This window comes from Olea europaea, unplaced genomic scaffold, assembly GCF_002742605.1.
Source record: "Olea europaea var. sylvestris unplaced genomic scaffold, O_europaea_v1 scaffold3137, whole genome shotgun sequence".
Lineage (NCBI taxonomy): Eukaryota > Viridiplantae > Streptophyta > Magnoliopsida > Lamiales > Oleaceae > Olea > Olea europaea.
Genome location: NW_019250150.1, coordinates 42,892 through 55,202, shown reverse-complemented (window position 1 = coordinate 55,202; position 12,311 = coordinate 42,892). Strand labels below are relative to the sequence as shown.

The following is a 12,311-nucleotide window of genomic DNA, read 5'->3' as shown; positions in this document are numbered from 1 at the left end:
ATTAAGATTTAATGTTTCACTTTAAAAGAGTAATGTTATCACCACTCACCAATTTAGATGACAATTATATGACATTAAATAATATATTCATTTCAATGCAAATTTATCTAGACCGACATTAGATAACATTGAACTTATTTAGTGTAGCCACCTAAACTGGTGCTAGATGACATTATTCATTTTAAAATGTCAACCTTATCAAAAGGAATAACACAAACTCTTATAAATTGACCTATGTTTTTATTTTTATTTTTTATCCCTTCAGTCGCATAATATCATCTTGAATTTGAAGGAAAATTATACAAGAAATAAAAAGATTCTTTTTAATTTACATAACCTAATTTTGTAATCTAATTAAAAATTTTCCTTTTATAACTGTGTGTTATTCTCTTCTCAAATTATAAAAAGACATTATAGAACCAAGATAGCTCAACACAGCCCACCTATGAACCACTCATATCATAAAATATTAATGTGCGAACTGCTAAACGCATCATACTCTGCTCCCAACATACATGCCTAGTAAAAATAGGTTATGCAAAGAGACCACCATTGACATGGGGCAATAGTCTGACTAAAAAGAGTACTACCATTCAAGAACAACGTGTTATTCTCTTCTCAAATTATAAAAAGACATTATAGAACCAAGATAGCTCAACACAGCCCACCTATGAACCACTCATATCATAAAATATTAATGTGCGAACTGCTAAACGCATCATACTCTGCTCCCAACATACATGCCTAGTAAAAATAGGTTATGCAAAGAGACCACCATTGACATGGGGCAATAGTCTGACTAAAAAGAGTACTACCATTCAAGAACAAAAATTGTATCAACAGAAGCTAGGAAAGTGTAACTTGAACATTTGTAAATGGAGTGAAATCAACCTTTTATTGCTCTGGTTTGTCTGTCATAGACAACATAATGTTTAGTGATAAATCTCGGAACTTATGCATAAGAAGGGAACACCAAGATTCTATTATTGAAGGGCATTTGCACTCAAAACCTCGTAACTTTGTTGTTGACTCTGGAAATAAGGATGAAGGTTACGAACACCTTCAAGGTATAAGGGAGTTTGCATTTCAATCAAGCGGGAAACCTGCATGAATATTTATCTATTAAATAAAAATCTCTGAATTACATGTACATCTGCAAAAGTCGGGAATTCACAGACAGTAAAAGAGAATCTATCACAGGTAAACAACCAAGACAGGATGCTCACACAAACTGCGTACAAATGTGAGCAATGTTGTAAAAAATGTCGAGATGTGAAGGTTTCCATCACGAATAAGAAAGACGGACGAAAATGGTAAACTAAGACTGAATTTCTCCCTCACAAAAAATAGCGCTTTAGTGATCCTTTATATATGTATAGAATGCTGAATGCCTAATATACCTGAACCCAAATTACACCTAAAAGATTCCCCTCGAGGCTACTCATCCCCTGCGACCTGTCCGCCTGTCGACCTTACCGCAAATAAAATTAAAGTTTTGGCAAAAAGTTCATTGTCAATGAAAGGAAGTAGAGCATATATTTCTCTTTGCTACAAATTACATGGGCCTAGAAAGTTAAGCATATTTTGATTCTTGAAATTAAATTCAAGTCTCGAGCCTCCAAGCTATGTATATACATTTTTACCAGTAACCAGTCTACATCATCTCAACTATTAAAATTCGAGGACTAGTATTTTTACACATTATACTTATTTCCTCTTATACGTTCTTAAATAAGAATACATTTATTAACATCCACTTAAAATTGACCCTAATAAGTATTTATTAATGAACCTAATAGGTGTTAGTGCTTTCCTTAAGGTACTTTAGCCTAATCAAGAGATTTGACACCAGCACACTACTTTTTAAAAGAAATAGCCAATAGATTACCATATGACGAAACAAGGGACTATATTTCTACAAGTTATTCTTACATATTTTACCATTTTTTTTTCTAAATTTTAATTCGTCATGGTCCGAGTAAGTTTCTAACTACTGAGATTCTTTCTTGGCTCTCATGCTATTTGATACAGGAATGTCTTGTGTCACAAATGTTTGAGAGCGCACTCTAATGTGTGTCTGTGTGTGAGAGTGAGTGAGTGAGAGAGTGTGTGTGTGTGTGTGTGAGTGAGAGAGGAGAGAGAGAGAGATTATGCTGGAGTTAGATAGGGAACTCACAGCCCGTTGAAATGCAAACATCTCCTCTTGACCAGATAGCAGGGAAATGATTCCTGTTTGTGTACCTCCTGAACTCACACTGCCTTCTGCTAAAACATCTCGCCGGAGCTTCCCACCTTCCGTTTCCGTTTCAAATTGAAAGCTGTAACAGAGGAATTAATTGATTCATGAAATGTAATGATGTTAACTGTTGCCATAATTTTTCCAGTCAGAACATCGATGCCCATAACTCCATGAGGTAACTACAAAAAACTAAGCAGATATCTCACAGTATATCATTTATTCATTTGAGATTAAACTAAATTCTATATATGGGAATTAAAAACAACAGTCATATTTTTTATTCATGTTATTTGCTTCTCAGATCCTAGCTTAGCTAGCTGGAGTGGCTCTATGATAGCAGCTGCAGTTGAATTAAGTATCTATCAACTTCCTGGCTTTTAAAGAATCCAAACAATAAAATTAAGCTCCATTTTCGAATTTTATGGTCCATTACTTAAGGTCTTGCTTGTTATAAGATGCCACTTGTCACAAACATAGTCATTGCCGCAAAGAGTCTAGCATTTATCATTCTTTTTAAGTATTATAAAGAGCAAGTGGCAATCAAAAGATTTCCAGAAACATTCTGCACTAAAAGAATTTTATCCATGGTAATATGTTTTAAGTATCTAAGTAAAATAAAAAATGTAAGAAAAATACAAAAAAAGATACAAATTAAATAGCGCATACGCTAGGAGGTCCACAGTGTCAGCCATTGTCCAGCTTATGCAGACATTATAAGAAGAAAAAGCTAAATTAGACACTTGCCTCTCTAAATCAAACAGTGTTCCCTCTTCTGTTCCTTGAAATAGATCATCAATGGAAGATGATGCAGAACAGAATAGGCAGCAATGATGATTGTACAGTTCGTCGATAAGGGTGATAAACCTCCGAGCCTGAGATGGAAATACACTATCAATGATGACAAGAAAATATGTAGGGAAGAACTAGAAAATGGCTGGAAAAATGTTCAATTGTAGCAGAACAAAAGAAGCTTCAATGGCAAAGTTCTAAATCAAACCAACCCTGCTTAATATCTCGCAAGATAAGAAGACAGTATTATTCAATAGCATGTCAAAACACATTCAATGATAACTTCCGAAGTCCTGAAAAATTTTTGAGGCCTTTCTTTGTTTTGAATGGTTATTTCTATTAGCACGTATGCTCCAAATACGATTAGCTAAGACAACAACGCAACAATTTTCGGAAGCCATTGATACATCAATCTAGGAAATTCTAGGCAAGAGAAGATTTTTGTTGGAGGATATTCGCATAACTCAGGATGTCAAAGAGTACACGAGAAGTTTGGCTTTGGGGAATGGGGATCGAACAAGAAGGTAACACAAATTTGGACTTTAGAATGATTTGTGGTCGGTGTTTGCGAATATGAAATAAAGTTATGAAAAGGAGAAAACAAGAAAAAAATCAAAAGTATAAATTATGGAGATCTGGTGCTAAACGTGAAACAAAGAAAGCTATGGGGCTGAAAGTGAAAATAAAGGACAAGAACAACTGTACAATAGCTTAACAAACATGAACGTGGATAATCGTAAGGGAAACTATCATGAAAAGAAAATCACCAAAATAAATAGGTCCAAATTTCAAATGTAAATCACACCAAAATCCTTTAATCATAGAAACATCCGGAAGCTTCACTAGCCAGGTTCTACCGCTTCTAACTACTGAAATAAATTTATTTGCATTCTTAATCTAGATTATGTTCTGAAAATGTTATTGAGATAACTAACAAGTAAGCAATTATGGTACCTTGTCACGGATACGCATGCTCATAATAGGGATATCTGATATGAAGACTGTGTGATAGCTTTTAGCTACTGCAATATAATCAGCTGCCCCAACCTGCATATATTTAAGGTGGTATTGCAAGAATGCGTTATTGGTGCAGAAAAATAATGAGGCAAAAAATTGATGGGAAACTAAGTACTTCACAAAATATATACAAAAAAATAATTTTGCTTTCCATTATCAGATTGTATTTTCTTCCACCGCAGTCCATTCTTTTAATTTGCTATGTTCACTTTCATTGACATTTTTCCTCTTTTCAAATCAGTATTTTGGAACCACAGATGGAAAGATGAGATAGATAGCCACTGCAGCAAAACTGTGTTCCCCTCCACTGGAAGCGGTCTTATGCTTGTAGTTTATGAAGAACTACCGAGGGCTTTCCACCCCACAAAATCTTTTTACAACAATTTTTTTTAACTAAAAAATCCACACATGATACCTAAATAGGATTCAAGTAAGAAGATTTCAAACAGTAATATGAGCAGCAAAGAAAGTCTAGCCCTCAAGGTGTATATGTAAACATCAACAATTGAGATACTTTAACTATCTCATCCAAAGGAAACACAATACCGGCCTGCCGCATAGGTACTCAAATGTGAACCGCGCCACCCCATTGCAGCTTTCAGGAACCTCCAATGTTCTGATTAAAAGTGGAGAAATTATGATGACAAATCAGCTATAGAAATATCATGTTCTAAGTTATTCATACCTCCCAAACATCACTGGAAGAGTCTGAGAAGAGACCTGCCCTCCAGTTTTCCTTATGGTCATGTCCCACATGTTCTCAAATTCCTTTATTTTGACTCTGTCAAGAGGCCAGAAGTAGTGAACCTGAAGATACACAAAGACATCCCATATGAAGAGAAATGCTTACAGCTTGCATTTAACTTCTACAAAAGAGACATGAGTGTGAAAGGCACAAAAGAAAACGAGCAATCCAATAAGAAGCTTTAAATGAACCAATGACAAGGATTTGTCAAATAAACCAATGAGATAACATGGAACACAGTGCATTTAGCTTCATTTTGCATATTGAGAAGACTGTCTGCATGAAATGAGGGAAGTTCAGGAGTAAAACGATTGCCATATGTGTAAACAAAAACTTTAGATATTTGTTGACCATAAAAAGTAAAAGGATAAAGGATCCAGTATAAAAAATCTAGAGACGAGACAGGTTAATATAAGGGTTCTGACAGTGTGACAAATGTATATGTTCAAGTAAAGCTAGCACTAATGGTAGAGTATAAAGTAAACAAAGAAGAAAAAACAGAAAGAAGAAAATGATAGTTACAAAAGATACCTCATTGGGTACCCAGATATTGGTCTTTGTCATTTAATTATTCCATGTTCATGATAGTATAGCCTTTTTCTATAAGTTGGCATTATGCTATTTCCTTATCACTCTCTTGCTTGACTTGGATATACTTAAAGGTAGCTGCTTCTTTTTCGATAAATAGGGATCTTTCACCTTTTGCAGCAGGGTCTATTTAACTATAATAATAAATAAGAGGGAAAATGGATGCAAATGTAAAATTGTTAAATAGATGAAATGCATACATCTATCTGCATAGAACCATCAAAATTTGTTTAGACTTAAAACATGTTGCTAATGAAATTGATCAATACTTACCGGATCTATTGATCTTTGTGCTATGTAACGGCGATAATCTATTTCATTTCCAATTAGAACATTTTCACAGTGCTGCTCTAGGCTGTCTACAAACTTTAGGAAGATCTCTTTTTGCATGCCATCCTGAAGAAAACAGAAGTTGGAGTTCAGACTTGAGCATTTCTTATTTGCAGACCCTCAAAATCTATGTCAGAAAATCTCAATCAGTTCAACTATGTGGATGTAAACCTCAAGAGCATAACAAGATATTAAACTGATTAACAGGTAAAAGCTATAAGAAATTTCTAGGAAGTGAGTTGCTTGCCAGGATGAATTAACTTGAGGAGCACCTGATTCAAATCCCTCGGCGCACGATTACTAGTAGCAACTAGAATGGTTCCTGTACTCAGCAATCTATTCACAATTCCAGATAAGGCGACAATAGCAAATACATCAACTGTCTGTAATAGAAAGCAAAAATTATGTGTCAAAAATTAAGTTAGGAAGCAGTATCTGAGATCTGGTGAACCATAAGCACATAGAAATGAGATCTCTTGGAAGTGGAAACTGATGCCAATTTATGACAACAATTTATAGGAAGATGTGGGCAAATGGACAAATTAATTGCACATTATACCCTTGCACTCAAGTAAGTTCAATTTGAGAATCAGAGAAACAATTGTAGAGGATAAGATTATTTCTTCAACATCAGTTAGCTTATCAACTTAATAACAGTTACATGCCTTGATCCAATGTAGTGTCCATTTTCAGATGGAAAGGGTGAATATCAATTGAACTATTATTTCCAAGATTTTTGTTTCCATATTTGGAAACTAAAGATTGTTTCTGATGTCAACTATCTAGTTAATTGAAACTTCAAGGACCTTTGTGCTGAAGCTAGAACATCATATATGAAAGAAGTGAGATTATTTTGAAACTTCAAGGACTAGATGTGCAATTTCCCTGTTTCTCTCTCTCTCTCTCTCTCTCTCTCTCTACACACACACACACACACAGAGATAGACATATATATCAAAACTATTGGTTCATTAACTTCTTTTTTACTCCAAGTATGCCATACAAAATTTACTTTCCAAGTTGCACTTACATCACTAAGAACTTGAAATTGGCTACAACTCTGTCAGTAACTAAAACAGAGGGCTCACAAAACATCAACTGTCTGACCTGTATTTCATCAAAGCACAAAACTCTAGCTCCTTTTTTATGTCCCTGCTCATCTACAAGAAACTTATCGGCCACAACTGGAAGAATGTTATTCATCTGCATTTCTTGCTGATATTTTTCTTCTGCAGCTAACCATTCTTTGATTTTTGTATCAAAGGGGAGATTCATAACCCAATTGGAAATACTTGACTGAAGAGACTTTTCCTCCACTTGACTCTTCCATACCTTGTGCATCAGGTCATGCACTTGAAGCATAGCCTGTCACATTAAATATTATACCGTTAAAAAGGTACACAGTATATATTTTGAATTAAGTGAAATTTTCTAAACTAGATTATATATTTCAGGCTTGAATATGGTATGAACCTTGGGTATCTTCACTTAGCTTTTAGACACAGGTCATTTTATGTGTGTACCGGATGTGAGTTAGTTTGCTTTGATCAGTTTAACAACTACTATGGATTCAAATCACATTATTTTTCTGCCAATATCATCATCAGTTCTTGCGAGTCATTAGGGAGAATGTTTTATGTGTTACCCCGGATTAGCTGACTATGTGGTGTAAATAATTCCTGTCTAACTAAACAACCAGATCCAGAGAGCAAAAATACCTATCAAATTCTCCAGAAAGAATTGCATACCTTTCTCTGTTTGATAAACCATCATGTGCAATGACAAACATAGTTTGATGAATGCAGGCATAAGAAGATTTCACAGAGGCCAATGTTTTGTCTTTGCACAAGCATTATCCTACAGGTGCTATTGATTCCAAATCGAGTGCTGGCTTTCAAAATTTTATAGATGTAAAGAATTTTCCAGCAGAGAAGCACAGTTTTGTTAAGGAAAGACATGGGAAATCCCAGCAAGAAGGAAAGAAAATTTTGATGCCGCTCAACTTTAATTACAGAAGTACCAATCTGCAAATTTCTATTCATATGGTTTGAACTTTGAATAAAATATGCACAATCTAGACAGATTCTTATGGTAAAATAATATCAAGGTATTGCAAAACTCCGTAGCAAGCACTTGCCTCGTGAAAGTGAAACCTACTTCGGTGTTTAACAATTCCTTCAGTGGCGCTATAGAATATATCCATAAGCATTGTCTTCCCTATAAAATTCACAAATGTATTTAGTTTATATTGCACGAATGAAACATGAAAATTTAACTTGAAAGAATCTAGAAGCAAAGCAAGAAGCCACTCCAACACAAACAATGCCAGTTTCAGATATGTGTGAAAGAAAAGGAATGTTAATGTGCCACGACGTCATTCAAATTAACAAAAAATGACATTGCACAGTCGTGACCATCAAATAGGATAAATACAAATAGAAGCTAACCACTTCCAACGTTCCCATATAAATATAGTCCTTTTGGGGCTGGAGGTGCAGTAGGACGCTGGCCAACCAGCTCATTTAACTTCCTCTCTCGATTAAGATATGAAACCCATTTGCCAACACCTGGTTCCACATTTTCAGGTTGCTTCCTGAGAAAAAGACGAATTTTATTACTAGATGGAGGAATGAAAAGTGGCAGGCTAAGAAAGCAACAACTTAGTTTCAGACTAGTTAACTATCATATATTGCATTGACTAGTCATAAATGTTGGGTATCAAAAGTGCAATAAAAGAGGCCACTGAACTGTTCATGGAAGTGTAATTCTACTGATTATCTCATATTAAAATTCAAAATGACAGTTTTAAAAAGTAATTATCAGAAATGCTTTAACGCCTGTCTGGGAGCCATTTTTAGAGAATCTTAATCCAAAATGTAGCCGTTATATAGTACTAGGGCTAGACATGGTCCGATTCGGTTCGGTTCGGTTCTTACTTGAAATTTACTGGTATTTAGTAGGTGGAGCCGTTCGAATTCAGCTGCATTCAGTTCAGTTCGGCTCGATTCGATTTTCAAGTTCTGTACTATAATCAATTTTTTTAATATTTGCAAAGTTACATTAATTCTACTAATAATATGTTCAATTTTAGCTCTTACAAAATAACGTAGTCCAATCTTATGTGTCTTTTACATCTATCTTTGCTGAGTTCTTCATAGTTTTGATTGTTAAAATCACTGGAAGAGGAAGATAGCGAATTAACAGTAATTAAGAGGGGCGCTATCAAATTTCAATTCGATTTCTTTAGAACAGTAAAAAGGGCACTATGGTAGAATAACAGATTTGGGTAAAACTTAGGTCAATTTGATTAAGTTGGACTTAACTGAAAATTAGAAATAGGAAAATCATATTTTTGGGGTTTGAGCTAAATTAACTAGTTAGCAAATTTATTTAGAAAAAATAAAATAATTTGACTTATTTAAAATAAATAAATTAAAAAAATTAGGAATATTCAGTTTTTATTTGATTCTTCGGTTTTACATCTAGAACCAAAAATCGAATCGAACCCGTCGATTCTCTATTTAGGAACCGTTTCTACTGTTTTCTAGAACAGTAGAAATGGTACTACGGTAGAATAACAGATTTAGGTCAATTTGATTAAGTTAGGCTTGAACTGAAAAATAGAAATAGAAAAATCATATTTTTGGGCTTAAGCTAAATTAACTAGTTAGCAAATTTATTTAGAAAAAATAAAATAATTTGACTAAATTAAAAAATTAGGAAGATTCAGTTTTTATTCAGTTCTTCGGTGATAGATTTAGAACCGAGAACCGAATCGAACCCATTGGTTCTTGATTCAGATACGCGTAGAAACGACACTACGGTAGAATAACAGATTTGGGTAAAATTTAGATCAATTTGATTAAGTTGGACTTGAACTGGAAATTAGAAATAGGAAAATCCTATTTTTTGGTTTGAGCTAAATTGATTAGTTAGTAAATTTATCTAGAAAAAATAAAATAATTTGACTTTTTTAAAATAAATAAATTAAAAAAATTAGGAAGCTTCAGTTTTTATTCGGTTCTTCAGTTCTTGGTTCTACATTTAGAACCAAGAATTGAATTGAACCCGTCAGTTCTTGATTTAGATACCCCTTCGGGTATTTAACATAAGAAGAATTGCTCAGTTCGGTTCAGTTCTATTCCGGTCCGGTTCGGATTGAAAGTTTTGCCTAGTCGTATATAGTACATATATTCAGCATACCACAACAATTGACTGGGATAGTAAAAAGATATTATCAAAAATGCCCTTTGTACTATGATGTACAGTGAGGATGGTGAATTTATAGAGGGGTATTGAAGTAATATCACAGATATAGATTGGAGAAATGTAGTCAATTCATGTCAGGCTGTCTGATGAAATTTAGGGTATAACGGCAATTTTGGATTAAAATTTGACAAAAATGGCTCCCAGACATGCGCTTAATATTTATATATCATCGAAACTTCAATAAAGGATTGCCATTCTAACGATCAAAGATACATAAAAGGCAATATAGCAGTTCAATGGATTGAGGATAAGATAACATACATAATTAATGACTTTAAGCGAAATTTCATGTTGGTTGCTAAGCTTCATTTTGTTCAAGTTTGGATACTCAACTTAAAATTTGCTACAATTGGGTCATTCAACTTAAATGTTTGATACAATTTGGTTAATCCATTTATGCATGTTTGGCTAATAAAAAAGCTGATGAGGCGATTGTCTAATATTAGAGCTGTGTATAAATCGTGTATAAGTCTATTATTTAGTTACTCTTCATTGTGTCAGTCAGTTAGTTTGGTTTAGTTAATTTGTTAGTTGGCGGCCAGCTGGCTTTTCTTGCAACCCTGTATATGAACTATGTATATTGTCATTGTATATCCATTTTCGAAAAGTAATGAAAGCATAATTCATTCTCCGCATTTCAGTTTTGGATCTAATGTGGTATCAGAGCAAATCCTTCCTATGTTCTTCTTCCTCTCCAATTCATTCTGATTTGTTTTGATTTGATTCCCACATGGAATCAACACAATCTGAAGATCGCTCTGATTCAAGGTCATCCATGAGTAAATCTGCCATTGATGAACCTTCAAGCCCCTATTTCCTTCACCACCCAGACATTCCGGTATAGATCCTAGTATCTCGGCAGCTCACCGGAGATGGAGCCATGCAATGTTGATTGCATTGTCAATAAAAATTAAGCTTGGATTCATTGACGAAACTATATCCAAGCTGGAAGGTATCAAATCTGATTTGATAAACTCATGGATTCGAAATAATAATATAGTCATTTCCTGGATTTTGAATTCCATTTCAAAGGGAATTTCTGCCAGTGTGACATATGCTACATCTGCATTTGAGATATGGAATGTTCTAAAGGATAGATTCTAGCAGAACTGCGGATTTTTCAATTGAAAAGAGAACTGATGAATCTAGTTCAAGACCAAAGTAAATTCAGCATCTATTTATTAAGCCCAAAACAATCTGGGAAGAATTAAGAGATTACCGTCCTAATTGCTGCTGCAGAAAATGCACCTGTGGATGGGTGAAAGAGTTTAATAATCAATTATCAAATGGAGTACATAATGTTATTTCTCATGGGTATAGATGACTTAATATCAAGTCAGAGGACAGATATTACTTATGGATCCACTGCCTCAAATTAATAAGGTGTTTGCCTTGATATCTCAAGAAGAAAATCAAAGGAAGATAAGTACACAGATAGCTGTTGGAAATGATTAAAACGGAGCTGTTGCTTTTGCTTTTAAAGCTGACAACAGCAAAGCAGTAAGTAATCATGGATCTTATAACTCTAACTCAAGATTTGGAAATACAGGAAACATCAAGAAGAAATAAAGATCTTATTGTACTCCAGTAACTTTCATGGTCAATCAATTGACAAATGCTACAAGATCCATGGATACCCACCAGGTTATAAAACAAGATCAAGAGACAACTTCCAAAATACTTCTGGTTCTAACCATGTCCATCAAATTTCTGCCCCATTCAATCCTCAGAATGATGATAAACACAAGCAACAGCCTGGTTTTGGGAACTTCGCCTAGAATTTGAATTCCAATCAGTACCAACAGTTGATGTCCATGCTATCTACGCACTTGGCATCAAGTTCAAACATAGTTGCAGTTGATCAACAGGACAACAACATCATCTCATATGCTGCAGGTATATGTTACTCCATAATAGGAGATCCTGTATTTTCATCCAAAGACACATGGATAATAGACTCGGGTGCAACTAAACATGTGTGTTCCATTGCTGCTGCCTTCGTATCAATGAGAATTATTGATAACTCCAGTTACTTTGCCAAATCACACACAACTCCCAGTAAGGCTGTGTGGTGATGTCAAGCTGGCTTAATTATTATACTACATGATGTTATGTTTGTGCCTCAATTCAAGTTCAATTTTTTGTCTATTAGTGCACTAACACTTGGATCACAACTCAACATCAGTTTCTTTCATGATCATTTCATCATTTAGGAAGCCAAAACCAAAAGGATGACTGGCAGTGGTGATCAATTTCAGGATCTATATGTCCTTGATACCAAAGTTTTGAATTCTATTTCAAATGCACTTGTAAATAATGTTTCAGTACATGTTT

At 34.4% G+C, this 12,311-nt stretch overlaps 1 protein-coding gene across 1 annotated transcript; it reads right to left on the bottom strand.

Annotated features, from left to right (window-relative positions):
* Nucleotides 1–796: 796 nt before the first annotated feature.
* On the bottom strand, nucleotides 797–10,769 carry LOC111385367 (putative ATPase N2B). The gene is made up of 12 exons (XM_023009750.1): nucleotides 10,708–10,769; nucleotides 8,156–8,301; nucleotides 7,846–7,925; nucleotides 6,816–7,073; nucleotides 5,981–6,091; nucleotides 5,652–5,774; nucleotides 4,731–4,852; nucleotides 4,592–4,661; nucleotides 3,983–4,075; nucleotides 2,984–3,111; nucleotides 2,177–2,318; nucleotides 797–1,103 (listed from the first exon to the last, which is right to left on the bottom strand). Exons 1-12 carry the CDS (start codon nucleotides 10,767–10,769, stop codon nucleotides 984–986), a joined length of 1,455 nt encoding a protein of 484 aa, XP_022865518.1. The 3' UTR covers nucleotides 797–983.
* Between the last annotated feature and the right edge of the window lie 1,542 nt (nucleotides 10,770–12,311).

Bases quoted from the DNA above. Each gene is read 5' to 3' on its own strand.
- LOC111385367 (XM_023009750.1), bottom strand. From the start codon at position 10,769: ATGGCAGATTTACTCATGGATGACCTTGAATCAGAGCGATCTTCAGAT. The intron at 5,775-5,980 runs GTGCTCCTCAAG...TGTTTTCTTCAG, and splicing joins CGCCGAGGGATTTGAATCAG to GATGGCATGCAAAAAGAGAT. The intron at 2,319-2,983 runs GCAAGTGTCTAA...CCTCTGTTACAG, and splicing joins ACACTGTTTGATTTAGAGAG to CTTTCAATTTGAAACGGAAA.